Source organism: Malaclemys terrapin, chromosome 4, assembly GCF_027887155.1.
Source record: "Malaclemys terrapin pileata isolate rMalTer1 chromosome 4, rMalTer1.hap1, whole genome shotgun sequence".
NCBI lineage: Eukaryota > Metazoa > Chordata > Testudines > Emydidae > Malaclemys > Malaclemys terrapin.
The window spans coordinates 125345506-125365431 of record NC_071508.1 but is presented as its reverse complement, the minus strand read 5'-3'; the positions used below and the strand labels follow the sequence as shown (position 1 = coordinate 125365431).

The 19926-nt window shown below is 41.7% G+C and overlaps 1 protein-coding gene across 3 annotated transcripts in view; it reads left to right on the top strand.

The window, feature by feature from the left end:
- The window catches only part of LOC128835325 (alpha-1-antitrypsin-like), a 322484-nt gene that overhangs the window by 255775 nt on the left and 46783 nt on the right, over positions 1 to 19926 (top strand). Inside the window, exon 1 of one of the 3 annotated variants that reach the window (XM_054024711.1) lies at positions 17596 to 17694. The exons of 1 other annotated variant lie outside the window; for it this stretch is intronic. Coding sequence is in view for 1 of the 2 variants with exons in the window: in XM_054024714.1 (XP_053880689.1) it covers positions 17689 to 17694 (6 nt within the window). In the remaining variant the exon portion in view is untranslated. Of the gene's footprint in view, positions 1 to 17595; positions 17695 to 19926 lie in introns of those variants that run through there. One more of the 3 variants, XM_054024714.1, reaches the window with a different exon arrangement.

The following is a 19926-nucleotide window of genomic DNA, read 5'->3' as shown; positions in this document are numbered from 1 at the left end:
TGTTGAAATCTTCCAGAAGCGACTGCTTCATGGAACCTTTCTGGGAGCACAGCAGTGCAACTGCGACGGTGCAGTGCAAGTGCAGATTTGGAGCAAAACGTAGAGTGACTCAGCACTGCATCGCTGGCTTTCACAGGCATGCTGTCTCACTTGTTCTCTTACCAGTAGTTCAGTCCTCTAGTGTAGGCGCAGCTTCAGTGCATCTTGGAAAGCCCTGGCATTGATAAAATAATAGCTCATGCCCCCATAACATTAAGTACAGTAAACCACATTGCTTCCTGGTATTAAACAAATCATGCAATGTTTTGATGGAGCTATCTGACTATTTAATGTGCACAGAAATGTGAGCTCGGCATGATTAGTACAAGAAAAAACATTTGGGAAAACCATCTAATCCTGCTTTTTCCTTTTAACTCTGGAGAACCAGTGAATCAGCAGCACTTGAGGCTGCAATTTCCTCTTTGGTCTAATGATTATGGGAGTTGGAATAACTAACACAACAGAAAATGAACAGTTCATGAAAGTATAAAAACTGTCAAATAGACACCCCAAAATGCATACTCTCCATGTTTTGCTGCACTGTTAGTGCTATAACTTTCAAAAATTCTACCTCCGTGTTACTATTTAATACCTGAGTTTTAAAGATTCAATCCAGCAGACAGGTTTTATTAACATAGGAGGTCCCAGAAGAAATAAATGTTTATTAACATTTCAATGATATGAGAGTTTTGGGGTATTTTTTAACCACACTCTTGGTTTGGTGCACAGCCTGCCAAATGCATACCTGGTGAACTATTTAGAAACTTCCTGTTCCATGTGCTAATTAACAGTCTATGAATTTTAACTGAAATCAGGGTGTCACAGCTAAAATGTATTGCAGAGGAGGCCTGCATTTGTCATTCAAAGACACTGCCACAGTGTTAAGGCCTAGCTATGAAGTGGATTTTGCAGCTTGAAAAACTAGTTTTCCAATAATTATTGGGTGAAACTTGGGAGGAACTAGATTGCCTTGAATCACATGAGGTGAATTAGATTGGTGACATTTCAAATCAGAGATGGGCCAAAACTGGAACCTTTAATCCAAACCTCTTTGAATCTTGTGGGCAGAGTAGTGATAGATTCAAATCACTGGATCAGAACTTACCCCTGTTTTGGTTTTGGTTCAGATTCACTGAATCATTAGCGGCACTCATAGGGGGAGGAATAGGTCCTCCATAAATTAAACCAGGGCCTCTTGATATGTGTGTATTTTGGGGTAACTGGTAGCGGAGCAAGTATTTTCCTAGTTATCGTAGTCTCTTTGTCATTGGAATAACTCTTTAGTGCATTTCAGCTGCTGATGATTGCTTTGTTGCACTACTTCAAACTGGGCAAACTCTTCCCTTACAACTTAGTCATGCATCACCTCAGGGCTTGCAAGGGCACCATATTTTATTTATTAAGGATGTGTAAGAAAGTGGCCCCACCCGGGAGTGCCTTTCACCAGCAGGCTATGGCATGACAGGTGTGCCTGCCTCAGTGTCCCTCCTCCTGAGTCCTCTGAAATAGTCAGAACAGTCTTTCTTAGTTCAAATGACCCTTGTAGGATTAATTTAATACAGAAGAAAGCCCCATGCACACAAGTCCCAACACAATTCAGGCAATTAACAAATGTAGCCCCAGCATCCCTCACTGTGCCCTGGCCCTCTGGCTCTGAGAGCCAGCAGGTGTCTCCTACTCCTGCTGTCATCCTTCAGCCCTCACCCCAGCTTTCTCTGCCCTTGGTGGTGTCTGACTTAGGAAGGTCCGCCAACTAGCTCCTCCCTCCACTGACTCCTTGATAATTCCTCCCTCTTGCCAGGGAGGACCTGCAGAGACCTCATCCAGTTTCCAGGACTCTGTCTCACTGGGTCACTCCCTGATCTCTTGTAGCCTCAAGATGCTGCCCCATCCTCTTAACTGGCCAAACTGCGAGCACCTGTGCTGCTAACACAAGGGCACTGGACCTGCTTCATTTACAGGGGCCAACCACTCTATGCCAGGATGCTATTTAACATTTTTATCAATGACCAAGAAGAAAACATAAAATCTGTGGATGACATATTACCTCTATATTTGGCACTGGTTGAACACTACTGGGATACTTTGTGTAGTTACGGTGTCCAAAAATTGGAGAAGGTTCAGAGAACAGCCATGTGTGATTACATTATTGTAAAGCATGTTTTATAGTAATCGATTTAAGGAGCTCAGTCTGTCTTAATTTTCCAATGGAAGGTTAAGTCATCAGTGGTAGACTTCATCAATTTATAAATACCTATGTGAGGTACAGAAATTTGATAAGAAGGCTCCTCAGTCTAGCAAACAAAGGTATAACAAGATCCAATAGGTAGAAGTTGAAAGTAGACAAATTCAGACTTGAAATAAGGTGCAAATTAACAACAGTGAAGTTAACTAGCCATTGGAACAATTTACCAAGGGTTGTGGTGGATCTGTGAATTTGATATTTTTTTCCTTTGTAAGTGAAGAACTTTGCACTTGCCTTTATTGAATTTCATCTTGTTGAATTCAGACCAATTCTCTAATTTGTCAAGGTTGATTTGAATTCTAGTCCTGTCTCCCAGTGCTTGCAAACCCTCCCATCTTGGTGTCATCTGTACATTATATAAGCATTCTCTCCACTCCATTATCCAATTCATTAATGAAAATATTGAATAGTACCAGACCTAGGACAGAACCCACAAGGCCCTACTAGATAAGCCCTCCCAATATGATTGAGAACCATTCCTAACTACTATGGTCTTTCAACCAGTTGTATGCCCACCTTATAGTAATTTTATCTAGAGCTCATTTCTCTAGTTTGCCCATGAGAATGTCATGTGGGACTGTGTCAAAAGCCTAACCACAATCAAGATATATCACATCTGCTGCTTCCCCTGTAGCCACCACTTCCTGCAGCTCCCATTGGCCAGGAACTGCGAACCATGGCCACTGGGAGCTGCGAGTGGCCGTACCTGCGCACGCTAAGGTAAACAAAGCGTCTTGTGGCCTGCCAGGGGCTTACCCTGAACAAGCCGCGAACCAAGTTTGGGAACCCCTGGCTTAGCATAATGAAATCTGTCACTTCATGATCACTTTCTCTCAAATTGCCTTCCACTTTCAGATTTGCTACCAACTCCTCCCTATTGGTCAGAATCAATTCTAAAATGGCCACATTTCTGGTTTCTTCCTCCACTTTCTGGAAGAAAAAGTTGTCCCCAGTACATTCCAAGACCTGAATGTAAATTGTGTTCTGCTGTATTTCTTTAACTACCCAGATATCTGTTGGAAAAGTCCCTGATTACTACTAGGTCTTGTGTTTTGGGTATTTCTGTTATTTGTTCTAGAAATGCTTCTTCCTCTTTTGGTGGTCTAAAGTAGACCCTACCATAGTGCTACCCATATTTTTTATTTTACCCCTTTTTGCTTTATATAGAGACTTTCAACTGGTCTGCCTCCCTCCTCCTTGTGCACTTCAGAACAAGTTTGTATATGTTTGATGTATAATGCAACAACTTCTCTTTTTACCCTACCTGTCCTTCCTGAACAAGCTATGCCCCTCTATGCCAATTTTCCAGTCATGAGACTTATCCCACCAAGTCTCTGTGATGCCAATTAAGTCATAATTTAGTTTATGTACTAGTACTTTCAGTTCCTCCGGTCAATCCCCATAATCCCCTTGCATTCGTGTATAGATAGCTAAAATGTTGAGCACATTCCACCACTGATAGTTGCTCCTATAATCCTATTGTAATTTTCCATGTTCTCCCTTAAGGTCATCTTTTTTTTTTTTAATACTTACCTGTGGGCTTTTGTCACCTGCCTGCTGCCCCCTTTGAACCTAGTTTGAAGCCCTCCTCACTAGATTGGTGAGTTAGTGCATGAAAATGCTCTTTCCCTTCCTGGTCAAGTGGACCCCATCTCTTTCCAGCAGATACTCTTCCTGTCTGGTGGAACTTTTTCCTGGAACAGCATCCCATGATGAAGAAAGCCAAAGCACTCCATCGACACTAACTGCACAGCCATGCATTCATCTCCAAGATGTAGGTGTCCCTGCCTGGGCCCTGACCTTCAATGGGGAGGATGGACGAGAACACAACATGCACCCCAACCCCTTCACCCAGCTCCCAGAGTTCTGTAGTCATTTCTGATCTGCTTAGGGTCAGACTTGGCAGTATCATTAGTGTCTGGAGATTTCCATTACTTGCATCTGAAGAAGTGAGGTTCTTACCCACGAAAGCTTATGCTCCCAATACTTCTATTAGTCTTAAAGGTGCCACAGGACCCTCTGTTGCTTTTTACAGATTCAGACTAACATGGCTACCCCTCTGATACTTGATTAGTGTCCATGTGGATGAGCAGCATGGGGTGTTGGTCAGAGGTATGGATGAGCGGCAATCTTTCTGTAATATCTCAGACGTGGGTTCCAGGCAAGCATCCTACCTCCAGTGTATTGAACAATTTCCTTTCAGAGAAAGCAGAGCTGATAAAGTCTAGACCTCCATGACCTCTGAAAACAGCCATCTCGCTGCCTGTGAGCAGAAGTTATTGCTAGGAGATGTTCGCACTCTATGGAAAGAATAGAGTTCATGGCTTAGCTCCCAGAACTTTAGTGGCCTTTATTAGGACAAAGTGCTCCTGGGTCATGGGACGTGCTGTAAAATACTGTTCTTAGGAGTGGAAAGCCTATTGAACTAATGTTTTTGTGTCCCTTGAACCATTACAGCTGTCTGTTTCCAAACATTTATTATGTAGTCTATAAATATTAATCTTTTAAAATATCTGATCTGCGGTTTTCAGCCACTTGCACTGGTGCAGTGAGGAAATAATATTTGCTTTGGTGCCACCTAGTGTATATGTGTTTCCTCAATTCTGAATACTTTCCAATCCTTTCCTTTTTGCAATACCTTTCTCATGAAAGAATCTCAGACTTCTTACCAGGTCTGTTTCACAAGATAAAGCACAATAAAATCACTGGAGCTTTCTCCCAAACCACCTGCAATGGATGCATTAATATTCATTTTCCCTTCAGTGTTCCTGTTGTAAATTCTTTACTGGGTGAAACCTTTAAGCTGTTTGTGCTTACACGAGGGCACATAGCACAGTGGAACTGATGCATTTTTGTTTAATGGACAGAGACAAAGCAACAGAGAATCCATGTGCTATTGCCACCACCACTGCACGCTGAAGATGGGCATCTGTGGTTGATGTCTGTATCAGATTCATAAATTCTAAGGCTAAAAGGAACCATTGTGATTATCTCGTTTGACCTCCTGTATAGCACAAGCCATAGAACTTCCCCAAACTAATTCCTAGAACATATCTTTTAGAAAAAAAACCCATCACTTCTTGATTTAAAAATGGTCAGTGAAGGAGAATCTACCAGGACTCTTGGTAAATTGTTCCAAAGATTAATTACTTTCTTTATTAAAAATGTACATCTTATTTCCAGTCTGAATTTGTCTAGCTTCAAATTCCAACAATTGGATCATGTTATACCTCTTTCTGGTAGATTGAAGAGCTCATTATTAAATATTTGTTTCCCATGTAGGTACTTACAGACAGAGATCGAATCACCCCTTAACCTTTTCTTTGTTAAGCTAAATAGATTGAGCTCCTGGAATTTATCGTTATATGGCAGGTTTTCTCACCCTTTAATCATTCTCATGATGCTTCTCTGAACCTTCTCTAATTTATCAACAACCTTTCTGAACTGTGAATAGCAGAACTGGACACACAATTCCACTAGTGGTCACTCCAGTACCAAATACAAAGGAAATATAATCTCCCTAATCCTACCCAATATTCCTCTGTTTATACATCCCAGGATGGCATGAGCTCTTTTGGCCACAGCAATTACACTTTTTGTGTAATGAACTTATCTTACGCTGATTATCCACCATGACCCACAAATCTTTTTCAATCACTGCTTCCCTGGAGAGATTCCCCCATCCTGTAAAAATGGCCTACATTCTTTTTTCCCAGATGTATGAATTTACATTTAGCCACATTAAAATTTTTGCTTGCGCCAAATTTACCAAGTGATCTAGATAGTTCTGAATCAGGGATCTATCCTCTTCATTATTTGCCACTCTTCTAATTGTTGTGTCATCTGCAAACTTCATCAGTGATGATTTTATTTTTGATTCCAGGTTACTGATAAGGATGTTAAATAGTGTAGGGCCAAGAACCCATATCTGCAGGACCCCATTGGAAACAGACCTGATCAGGGATGTTTCCCCATTTACAGTTACATTTTGAGATCTGTCACTTAACTAATTTATAGTCTGTTTAACATGTGCCATGTTAATTTTATATACCTCTAGTTTTTTAATCAAAATATCATAGTCACCAAGTCCCAGGATATTATGTCCATACTAGTACCTTTATCAACCAAACTTGTAATCTCATCAGAAAAAAATATCCGTTAGTGTGACAGGATCTATTTTCTGTAAACCCATGTTGATTTGCATTAATCACATTCCCCTCCTTTAGTTCATTATTAATCAAGTCTCATATCAGCTGCTACATTGTCTTGCCCGGGATCGATGTCAGACTGTCATCCCATTTACCGTTTTTAAAAATTGGCACAACATGCGCTTTCTTCCAGTTTTCTGGAACTTCCCCAGTGTTCTAAGACTTATTGAAAATCAACTTGAGCGGTCCAGCGAGCTCCTCAATCAGCCCAGGTCTGAAGAGGGATGAGGGAGTAAATTTGTCACCTCCCAAAAAAGTATGGTCAGAGGGTCTCTGGGCCACATGTATCCCATGGCCACAGTTACATTAGATAGGATTTTAAAAACTGAGGAATATAAACCCTTACGCTGCAAGGCATAGGCCAACCTTCTGAGCTGCTGTTAAGGAGATTTGTATCCCTCAGCCTGCTCAAGCTGTTTACGCTGTAGTCCAGAGTGGGCCTGGCTTAGTTATGTCAAGGGGGTAAAAGGCACAAAGAGCCGTTCCCCCCGATCAAGTCAAGCCACAGTATGGCTGAGGCCCCCCAGTAGAAATGGTCTTGATAAAGAAAGGAGTTCACTGTCTGCCCTTTTGAGGGTGATAGTCGTGCAGCTGCAACATGGAGTCCTGTGCAGCACAGCTGTTCTGCCTCCTTTAGCAGGGCTATTCTTTCAAGGCATAAGCTTTCAGTAACTCCCTTTTTTTCCTTTTGTACAAGTGATCAGTTAATCTTCAGCTCACCCTCTTGGTGGATTTAGAAACAGTCCAGACCCCAAAAAGGATCAAATATATGCCATGTCTTACAACTTTATTTTGTATAGCATCTTTCGTACATACCGTATTTCCAAGTGCTATACAGGGTTGGACACTGAACAGTAATAGAGAGAAAATAATAGCAGGAGGGTGGGAGTGATAACGAAGAAGGTGCCTGGAAGTGATATGTGGATGCTTTTGCCTTATCTACTTGCTATGGTGCACCGATGACACCCAAGCTGACCTAAATCTATTGCCTACAGTATTGGTTACATGCTGCTTTTGTCCTCTATCTACTCCTCCTATATATATATATAATATAATGTACAGCAGAGTGCACTGTTAAAACAGTTTTTGTTTGGTTCTGATTTCTTCCCAAAAGCTAATATTTGGCAGGGGTAGTGATGGGTGAATAGGCTCAGAGAAAGTAAAAACCAGCTGGATCAATTCCTTATACCTTGAATTAGCCCTAAACCCAGTCGGGACACATGGGACCCAGCAAACCCTGCTGCACTGTATCTTTAAATTTAAAGATACTGTTGGGGTTTAGCTGCAGTTTTCACCCCAGGATCCCCTTTAGAATTGTAAAATCTCAGTGTGTGCAAGATTCCCCCGTCTCCTTCCTGAGAGGTCCGCAGCTCCAGCAGGAAAAGAGAGCGGGATCCTCACATGCTGCAGGGTTTTACGGTCCCACAGTGCAGTCTGGGGCTGCCTCAGGTTTGGGGATGCCCTAGAGTATTGCTAAATTTTCAAAGACAGTTCAGTGGCACCAGTAGAAGGAGTGCTGGCTCCTGTAGGCTTCTGCCTGCTTTGTTGGAATGGGGAGTCGCCATGCAGATGCTGCCTTCCCACACGAGGGGAGCAGATTGCCTGGCCACCTTCTAGAATGGACTTTTGCTCACAGGTTGTGGAGAAGGGGAAGGAAACATTTTACTACAAATGGATGCTTTTGCCTTATCTACCTGCTGCGGTGCACCGATGACACCCAAGCTGACCTAAATCTATTGCCTACAGTATTGGTTACATGCTGCTTTTGTCCTCTATCTACTCCTCCTATATATATATAATATAATAAAACACGCACACATACTATACCCACATAACTACTTGGGTGTTTGTGTTATACCTAATTAGAGCTGGATGGCAAATGGTTTTCCTGTCCCATTAATATTTTTGAGATTTCAAATTTTTTTTCCTGTACTGTATTGGGATGAATTTGAGAGCTTTGGACATTATTTTACAAAAAGAGAGCAGTGTGAACCCAGCATAGCCCCTAGCCTAGTGGCCAGGGAATCGTTGCTCTGCCTGATCTAGGGCAGGGATTTGAACCCAGGTCAGTACTCTAACCACTGGGCTGTTGGCTGTTCTACGCTGGTCTCTCTTAGACACTGACTATAAGACTGGGTCAATTGCTATGCAATAATCACATAAACCTCTTTGCTCCCAGTAAAAATTAATTCACAGAAAATATGATTTTTACATGACTTAAAATATTAATTTTTATTTTTCCAGGTTTTCATGTTTATTTCAAAGGGTGGCTATATAGAAGTAGTGCTAGGTCAAATTCAATCACTTCTGTAAATCCATTCAGTAAATGAAATGAAAGGAGATATCCCATCTCCTAGAACTGGAAGGGACACCGAAAGGTCATTGAGTCCAGCCCCCTGCCTTCACTAGCAGGACCAAGTACTGATTTTGCCCCAGATCCCCAAGTGGCCCCCTCAAGGATTGAGCTCACAACCCTGGGTTTACCAGGCCAATGCTCAAACCACTGAGCTATCTCTCCCCTTGATAGTAGTTACTCCAAAAATGAATTTATCCTATTATGCTCTAACAAGCAAATAAATAAAACTATTTTTAGGTAGCGGGGGGGGGGGGGGGGAAATAAAGTAAGGAAACATAATCAAGTCCATCTCCTCAGCCCAACATCGGTTTGTGCAGTCAGCTGAGAGGAGGGACAAGAAAAAGGAGACTTAAGTGGAGAATGAATAATATGAATTTAACAGTTTAATAAATGCCATCATTTGCACATTTAACTTTAAACAATTAAATTCCATCCCTACCCACAGTCCCTGCCTTTGGCTGCATGTGAAATTTTCAAATCTAAAGAAAAGGAAACATCTGGCCAAATAGCGCATATGTATCACACTGCAATAAGTCATGACAATACATTTGATGTTTTTATTGCAGATATGAATAATGTATATTGCTTTGTATATAGATTTGTCATTATAATTTTTCCTGCTGTAACTAATCCACAAATCATGCTGCAGAAATATATGGATGACTGAATTAGTTGGGGTTCCCCACTAATAGGTTGACATTTGAATACCAGAGTTGAAGATGGCTTGTGTGTAGGAAGTATGGTAGCTAAGTTACTAAATGTGTACCTAGCAAGACAAATATGGATGCATCCCTCATTTTTATGTGTGCATATATTCTGTAGTCCTTATATGGGAATTTTATCACTGTTACATCTCAATTAACATGATATCTACTGCATTCGTTATAATTTTTTTGAGCAGCATTCTCTCTCTAGAAGGGCCAGCTTTTTCCCTCAGTGTGGCCTAATGGATAAAACACTGAATTGGGAGTCAAGAGACCTGGGTTCTATTCCTGATTTTACCCCTGGTCTGCTGGCTGACCCTGGGAGAGTCACATCCCTGCTGTATGCCTCAGTTTCCCTATCTGTAAAATGGGGATTGTGATACTGAACTCATTGAAAAACATTTTGAGATCGACTGATGAAAAGCTCTATGCAAGAGCTTGGTAGTACTATTATTATATGTGTGCAATTCCATTGACTTTAGGAGGTTTTATGGGTGTAAATGAAGGCAGAATTAGCCCTCTGTGTCTTTTTGGCCCTACATTCTGTAATGACACCTGTGCATATGGGATGAGATTGTGATTGCTTTAGGCATATGTGCTTCTTTCCTTGGAGTGCACAAGGAAAGCAAGATCCAGCCCCTTTATAAGTAATGCTATTGGACAAAGGAACAGCTAAATTCTTCCCACGACCCCTGCCCCACAACAAATAGACTAGACTCCACCCCTTCTGCAGAGTTCTTGGAAACCACTTACCCAAGTTTGAGCCAGGGAGTGATGAAAGGTTGGTATTGCAAGTGTAGTAGAGGTTGTGGTGGTTGTCTGAGGAACATGGTAATTGTGTTAGTAGAGATGTGTCTCTCTGGAAGGAGTAGAGCAGGGGTAGGCAACCTATGGCATGTGTGCCGAAGGCGGCACGCGAGCTGATTTTCAGTGGCACTCACACTGCCCGGGTCCTGGCCACTGGTCCGGGGGCTCTGCATTTTAATTTAATTTTAAATGAAGCTTCTTAAACATTTTAAAAACCTTATTTACTTTACATACAACAATACTTTAGTTATATATTATAGACTTATAGGAAGAGACCTTCTAAAAATGTTAAAATGTATGACTGGCATGCGAAACCTTAAATTAGAGTGAATAAATGAAGACTCGGCACACCACTGCCGAAAGAGTAGTGATTAGGTGGCTTCATGTTCTATCTGTCTTTTTGCTTTTGAAGCTTTGTGTCATGTATGTTACATGTATGTTACATGTACAGCAACCTAAATTGAGCCTCCGTCAATATTTTGTATCTGAGTTTCACATTGATTTTTAGTTCCAGAAAAAAATCTCTTTTGTACGGCGTCTATCACAATAGGATCCTGGTCCAGGACTAGTGCTCCTAAGCCCTATGGTAATACAAATACTAAATAAACAATAAAACAGCAGTGGTTCCTCTTTTTATGAACTACAGTTTCTCATCTACAATAGAAAGTTGTACTGCTCTAACGACACTCATATAGTTAATGCAATACACCCTCACGAATGTGGATTCACAGTTACGCTGGTATGAATGGGCTTATATGGGTATAGCCTGTTCCCATATGGGATTGGGAATAAGCTATCCTGGTACAAGGCAGCTTTTTACCAGCGTAACTGTGCCCATGCTAGTGGTTGTACTGGTATAACTATTTCAAGTTTTAAAAAAAATTATACCTCTGGCAAAACTATTTATAGGCATACAAAAATTGTGTGTGCCTGTGTATCAGGCTTTTGGGAAGGCATTCTCCATCTGAAATGCCTGGGCATTTTCCCAAAAATCCCAATCTTTGTCAAAGAAGTCACTGGTATCTGGCAAATAAAACACTTTCCCCCGGCCATAAGAGCCAGAAACATAATTTGGGGTTTAAATGAAAACTTAGGTTCTGGAGCATCCATTCAACATTAAAAGTATTTTACAATTATCACAGCAATAGCCACGTGTTACCAAGCAACTGTCTTGCCCAAAAGAAATAGTTAACTTTTAAACCAGCACCATATTCATGGTTTTACAAACTTTTAAATATTTTTTTTGCAAGTGAAATGCTGCATTTTATGGGATTATCTATAATTATTAGCCAAAAAGCTCAGAAAACAGCCACATTCACCCCATATTTATAAGTTTTGCAGAGGTTTGTCAGATCAAGACAGATAAAGTAAACATGACAAATGTAATTTTGTAGTTCTTAATACCGTTAATCCTTAAAGCATGGAACCAGGAAACCCTTATTCGTAGTGGTATTTGAAACCTGTAAGCAATATCGTGTTTCTAATGCTGATTTTCTTTTTATTTCACAAAGAAAACAGTATCAAGGCCCTTTTTCCTGGAATATTACTTGAGGCTATTCAGAAAAAAAAAATACAACAGGAAATTTGGCTCTTTAGACCTAATAATGGTCTCCTTATTGAACAGAGACTTGCTTTTTTGTTAAACAGATTTTCTTATGAAAGGGTTAGAAGTGAATAAACGACAAGTTCAGGCTCATCTGATTTCTTTTGATTTATGCTGACCTTGAGAGAGAGAGAGGTCATGCTGTTGGCAGGCAATAAGAACTAATCTGTTACTAACTGAGTAATTAAAAGTGAGACCTTATATATTTTTGTAGTGAGTTGACAGCATTTTCCATCCCTATGTCATACTGTTGCTCTAATCAACATGGTCATGGTATTTAACGCCAAATGACAAGTTTATAAGAAGTCAGATGACAAACCCTGAAATGTGCTGTTCTTTCATCAGATGAATAGTCTGACTATATTGTCAGTGGGGGAAAGACTTCAATAAAAATTGTCAGCTTGATGGGTACAGTTAAGAATACTAAACTTTTCTAATGAATTGGAGGAGATACAGTTGGTAAAAAAGTAGAGCTGTGTTTAGTACAGATTCAGAGTTTTGGCAGACAAACCTTTGTGGGCTTCTGTTGTTTAACTGTTATGACTTATGAGTGCTTGATTCTGACATTTGATGCGACAGTATCCTCTGACTTCTAATAAAGTTGTTCTTTTCTGTAGTGCCAAATATCCTGTAAAATAGCACAGTTTTCAAGACATAGCTGGCAGGTTGGTGCGTGAGATCAGAATCATGCCCCGTGTTTGATTCAGGGCTTCAATCCTGCAAGGTACGGAAGTGACAACTCTGACCCCAATCCAGCAAAGGTCTTAATCAGCTGCTTAACTTTAAGCATGTGAGTAGTCTGACTTCAAAAGCACTATTTGCATGTTGCAAGCTAAGCATGTGCTTAAATGCATTTCTAACTAAGGGCCAGATTGCTCACTCAGCCCCTTGCAGGGTTAAGCCCCAAAAGCACAGGCTTTTCTGTAAAATAGTTCCCATATATAATGAGGACTATAAGATTTGAAAACACTGCGGGAAATAAGTTAGGATTCAAAGTCACACCTCCTATATGTAGATGTTGGCACACACTCTTCAAGGTGATCTGTCTCAGAAAGACGGATAAAATTCTTCCAGCTCTTAGCCCTTAGAGACAAACATTTTGTCTCCCCCTGTCAGGCATCTCTCCTCTCTTAGCAGAGAAACCACTGTGAGAAAAGACTTCAGCAGGGATATAGATTAAACTGAGAAACCTGTGAGCATCACTGTCACATCTGGAATGTCCTCCCCTGTCCATCAAAGAAATAGCACAATTATTTTCACAGATGTCCCTTGTGGTTTGAAAAATATAAACTGGGACACTGCTGCCTTGATTCTTTTTTATTTGATTTTACTCCCAAGGGTCTCTAGTTACAGTGCCTCCATCTAAATTTCTAGACATCTGCTGTGCTACAAACCATTCTCTCAGCCAAAAGTGCCTACAAACCACTCCTTCTGTTATCCATTGTTTGCTCTTTATGGCACATAAGTTTCAGTAGCTGATATCAAATCTACAAATACATGTGATGGCAATGGGGCAGGGATTACTTTCAGGAAGAATTTGGACAACTTCCACCTTTTCATGTTCTCTGTATGTATAAATATCTTCTTTCTGTGTGTTCCATTCTATGCATCCGATGAAGTGGGCTATAGCCCACGAAAGCTTATGCTCAAATAAATTTGTTAGTCTCCAGGGTGCCACAAGTACTCCTGTTCTTTTTGTCAGGAAGAAGATACCTTCTATCTTCTGCAGAAGGTGACAGCACAATCCCCTACCTATGCGTGCGTTTGCTTGGCACCTAAGCTATCATGAAACAGTCTGGAACTATTTGGGAATGGGCAATTCTGCCTAACAGATGGCCGTGTGTAAAGGCAGGCAAGAGACCATGTATAAGCATCACATGTTTGTTGGGGGCATAAGTCCTAGCAAGAAATGTCTAAATGGACTCTGCTCTGAGCCTTCTGATCTATGACTAGCAAATATGTCCTTTCTAATTCAGCTTTGGAAAAATTAACTTCCAAAATGTTTTTTTTTTTTTTTTAAAGTGTCTGCAGCTCTTTGAGAAGGGATTTTGTCTTTGGTTTTAGGGTGGTTATGTTATATTATTTATTTATTTATTGTGCTTAAGAGAAAGACATAGCAATGTGGCGCAGGGGGCTTGAAAAAGGTGTTCTATTAGAATGGCCATCCCCTTTTGCATTTCCTAGTGAGACACCTGGACCCCGGCCAGCTTTCCGCAGAGTAGGTTGGCAGGGTACTGGGACAGGTTAAACAGCTGTCTGCTGCCTTCCATGGACTCCTGCATGCATAATGTTCCTGCTGGATAAAGCCATTAGAGTCCAAATTACAGAAAACACAGGGTTTTGTTTCATAGCTTTTATTTGTTGTTCCATTTCCTGTTTCATTCCTACTTAACCTCTGCTCTCTCTAGTTCAAAAATAGTATCCATGTGAATTTGGAAATGAACTTCATATGGATGAGAATGAGTTGTAAAATGTAATATGTACTCTATCTTATATTGTGTATTTCTTTAAAACAATAACCCCTAATTATGGTTTACTAAATTGGAGGATTTTATTCATCTAGGGTTCTTTAATAATAGTTCACTCCCCCTCTCCAATATCTCCTCATGTACAGATTTCTCCTTCTGAGTGCATCAAGAGTCAAGTTTTTAAGCTCTTTGGGGGCAGGGATTGTCTTTTCAGTATGTGTGCATACAGGGCTCAACACGTTGGTGCCTGGTCCCTGATTGGGGCTACTGGGCACTACTGCAGTGCAAATAAATATACTGTTTAGATGGCCCACCTACATAGGGTTACCATATTTCAACAAGCAAAAAAGAGGACGGGAGGAGCCCCGCCCTAGCCCCGCCCCTGCCCCTCCCACTTCCCGCCCCCCCAGAACCCCCAACCCTCCCCCCGTTCCTTGTCCCCTGACTACCCCCTCCTGGGACCCCTGCCCCTAACTGCCCCCCGGGACTCCACTCCCTATCTAAGCCTCCTTGCCTCTTGTCCCCTGACTGCCCCAACCCTTATCCACACCCCCACCCCCAGACAGACCCCTGGGACTCCCACGCCCCATCCAACCACTCCCCACCCCCTGACAGCCCCCCCCAGAACTCCCAACCCATCTAAACCCCTCTGCTCCCTGTCCCCTGACTGCTCCGATCCCTCTCCACACTCCTGCCCCCTGACAGCCCCCCCAGAACTCCTGACCCATCTAAACCCCTCTGCTCCCTGTCCCCTGACTGCTCCGATCCCTCTCCCCACTCCTGCCCCCTGACAGCTCCCACCCAGAACTCCCAGCCCCCTACCCCCCGCTCCTTGTCCCCTGACTGCCCCCTCCTGGGACCCCTGCTCCTAACTGCCCTCCAGAACCCCACCCCCTACCTAAGACTCCCTGTTCCTTGTCCCCTAACTGCCCCCTCCTAAGACCCCCCCAACTGCCCCCCAGGACCCTACCCCCTACCTGTACCCTGACTGCCCAAAACTTTCTCCACTCCCCTCCAAAAGCCCCCCCCCGTTTCTTGACTGCCCCCTCCAGAACCTCCCTGTCCCTTCTCCTGCCCCCCCTTACCCTGCTGCTCAGAACAGGGTGTTGGGCTCTGTGCCAGCCGGACACATGGCTGAGCTCCCCAGCACAACAAAACCCGGTCCCTGGTCCTGCACAGGGCTGCCGGAGCGGGCTGCAGGAGGAGGAGCTGCCGGCCGGCTCAGAATGCAGGGAGGGGGGGGGTGGGAGGAGGAAGCTGCTCCGGAGTCCAGCCCGGGACTTTCCTGCAGCCCTCCCAGCCGCTCGCTCTGCCGGGGGAGGGGGAAATCCCGGACATTGTGAGTGCTTTACAAATTCCCCCCGGACGCTATTTTTAGCACACAAAAGGAGGACATGTCCGGGTAAATCCGGACGAATGGTAACCCTACACCTACAGTGACAAAGGTCATCATGAGCTAGGACACCCCTTAAGGTAGGAAAAGTGTCTTTGAAAAGCTGAGGTATTTGAGGGAAATAAGTGAAAGGAGGATCCTGGCTTGGTGAATCTCTTTAACTTTGGCCCCAGGTTTTTAAAGGCATTTAGGTGCCTAACTCCCACTGAAACCAATGGGAGTTAAATGACTAAATGTCTTTAAAAATCTTTAAAAATTTAAAAGGAATTTTGTCAGTCAAGAGCCACAATCCCATTGACAGTCAGTTGCTAACAGCACACTAAGTGAGTTTTATAACATGGGCCAGTGCCATTTTAATTTGGAGTGAAGTCCTACCCCGCAACAAGACTGTGACTAGAAGGTGATGGCCCACTGCACTACATCTGGTATTTCCTAGGAATGTTCTTCAGAATGTTATAACAATTGAACAGGTTTGCATTTGTTCTTGATTATTACATAATTTCCTCTTCTAAACCATGTATTATTAAAGAGCCTATTCTATCAGCTCAGCTATAAGCAGGAAGGACTAGAAATGTTGTGACAGAAAAGATTGTGTTATTTGTGATGTTTCCATACAAGTTCTTCCCCCTTGTGTGGCTTAATAAGGCGCACAGACTTTTAGACATTTAACTGAACTGCTGGATCTTCTGATATTCAGCCAACAATTAGTTCCCCGATGATCAATTAAAATGATTGACAGTAGCATTAAGATTAAATCTTACCACCCATAGACTTGGGGACAAGATTCAAGATCTGAACATCTGTGCCTATCTGTGGTTGGCCACTGAACTTTTCCAGTACTGTAATATAGAGCAATGGCTAGAATTTTCTTTTTTGGAGGGTTATAAAGTATTTGGATGAGTCTCTGTTTAATTTTTGGAAGGTTTGCCTCTGGTTTTCTTTAAGATTTTTTTTTGTTGTTTAGCAATTCCTTTATGACAGCCTGGCATTCTTTATGACTAAATCCAAAAGAGCTATTGAGATTGTTTCCAGAATTTACTAATCTATTCTGAAGCAATTTCTTTCCAAAAGGTAAAAGAGACTTCAAGTTATTCCAACAGGAAGAAGGTAGCTGAGATCTGGAAGCCATTTCTGGAACATTCTGCAAGAAAAATAGGCACTGGTAACTGTATGTCTTAAATGAGTAATTTGTTTTGGAGAAAGGCTTTTGAGATTGATGTTTTTGAGATATGAACCTGAAATGACTGTTTCCTCTGAGTAATAGTGGAAGTTGTTCTGTCTAGGCAGAGGAATTGCTGGTATTCTAGTTTTACATTGTGGAAAGGATCATGACAAGTGTAAGAAATGGAATATCTTGCAAGATTTTCAATTTGCTTGGCATGTGAGACAGCACCATTGCCAAAAAGATTTTTCCCATTAAGTTCATTTGGAAAATATATCCACATCATATTGGTGGTCTCTGTTCTATTTTTTTTTCACCATCTACTCTGCTGAGATTCCTATATTTGTATTTACATTATCTGCATTCCACTTATTGTATCCCAGGAAATTTAAAAATCCAACACAATACCTTAACCACATAATTCCTTTCAAGTCTTCAATGCTACAGAATAGGTTACTGGTCGTCTTCACTAGCTATTTCATTTTGCACCAGATATGGGATTTCTCTGCTTAACGTGTTGGGTCTTGAGAGAGTGCATTGATTTATTGCTTGTTTATACATAGTTACACCCATATTAGAGAATGTGGACAGAGCCCTCTCTGGAGCAATGGAAACGGCATCACAAATAGGAGTATCAGCAACATCAGTTTGTGGATAACACTTTCAAGACCAGCAAAGGAACAAAACCGAGGGAGCTGATAAGATGGGGGTAAGTCTTTATTATCCTCATTTTATAGATGGGGAAACTGAAGCACAAAGCAATATGGTGTTTTATCCCAGGTCATGGAAGAATTCAGTGACAGAGCCAAGAATAAAATCAATGTCTTCTAACTCCAGGTTCTGTGCTTTTGCCATATCGTTGTCCCTTTATTTTCTTTACTTTGTGAGGAATGGAGAATGCTAAGGTAAAAATGCACACTTCCCTGTAAACTGCCTTTCATACTGGACCCTGCTTTGTAAAAACATTGTTAGAGCTGGTTGGAAAAAAGATGGGTACATTTCTTGAAAATCTCATAAAAAATCCTGCCCTGCCTCCAGTCCATCTCTAATCATCGTACAGTTCAGGAGGTTATTTATACATCAATGAATAAGAAGCAAACTTTTAACTGCCTCGAATTAACTTGGCAACTCAAACTTATAAATTTTTATAATAAAAACAAAGTATTTCTCTGTCCGGAGCTGAAATCCACCCTAAATTTTGCATTCTGGCAAACCCTGCAGTGACAGCAATTTTTGGATCTCTTGGTAATGATGACTATGCACTCACATATAAAAGTAAATCTGTGGCTGTGAAAGTACATTCTAATGACCAGGGACTTCAGCGGATGGGAACTGTGCAGTTAATTTCAAATTTTGTGCTGCAGATGTTAATCAGTCGGTATCCATTTTAAACATCCTGAGAGAGAATGAACTGTTCCTACAACTGAATAATCATCTGTCCTTTTAATTATTTGCTTAGTTTCCCATCTTAAGTTCATACAATATATTTCTGAAAAGGAGGAGGATGGGAATTTGGCAGTATCATGTCATCTAGCCTGTTGGCCTCAGTTTTTAGTTTACTGTATGTCTCACAGCTCATTTAGTAGGGTGTTACCCTGACAATACTTAAGTGGCAGGCAGAGGTGAATACAGATGAACTGCAGAGCTATTGGTGTTTTTTGTGTTCTCACTTTCCTAATTTTAAATATGGTCTTAATAATTGTGATCAGTGTAGACAGTGCAATTTCGTTAGTTCAATTTAGTTAGTTCCTCTCGTTCACTGGATGGCAGTCAGAGATATGAATGCCAAGCTTAGTTGTGGAAGATTTTTTCCAGCAGCAGCATGTGGCTCTCTTTGGCAGACTCCTCCCAACCATTTTGCTGACAGCTGCTAAGTAGCCTCTGGATCTGTTATGTGGGAAGACTACTGAGGGGCTTCTGATCTACATATTTCTCTGGAAACAGTTTTAGTGAGCTACCTTTTGATTCTGCAAATGTTCATTTGTTCTGTATTTATCCATTTGGTTCCAAACCCCACATAAATCTGTGACTGCATACAGATCCTTTTATAGCTGAAAGGGCAATTTTATGGACTAGAATTCCATGTTGATATTTCTTTGCCCCACCCAGTACATTTCTCACATGTACATCATCATTTCTCTGAGAATCAGAAAGTAGTTTCCCTCCTCACAGGAATAAATCATGCACAACATAATCTAATTATGGGTTAGATTCTGGCTGCCCTGTGCACCAGATTAAGGCTGCAGAATGCTCCTTTTCCATCCACTGAGATCATGTGGGAAGCAACCAGAAATGAGGGACAACCAGACAGGTTGAGGGAATGACTAGGGCTCTTCTCTTTCCCATGCCAGTGCTGAGCTGAACACTCATGATGGCACTGCACCTTTTAAAAGTTGTACTTGTGATTGCATTTGAGTACACTTCCTCCAGCACCCTGGAGGTGTCCTGTCTCTCTCTGCCTTCTCCACAATACAGAACACCTCTGACCCTTACTGTCCAAGCACATCCACTTCTTTGAAGGACTGCTGCCAATGAAGTAAGTATGTAAGTATATCTCCTATTTCCTCTTGGCAACCAGATGCTTTACACGCGGTGCCTGTATTTATACTTAAACGAGAAATTCTGTCCAAAGATCTCAAAGTGCTTTAGAAACACAAGTGAATTAAACCTCAAAAAATCCTTGTGATTTAGGGAATTATCCCAGTTTTACATATGAGGAATCTGAGATGCTGTGAAGGCAAGAAGTCCATATGGAGCCAGGAACAGAATCTGACACTTTGAGAATAAACATCTCACTATAAGTTGCATTGTACACATGCCCATCCCTGCAACTTGCTGTCACTCTCTATTTTAGAATGGGTGCATTGGAATGCCTAGTAGTAGACTTCATATTGTGTTTATTGACCATAGCATTGTGGACAAACTTACCGCCATCAGCACA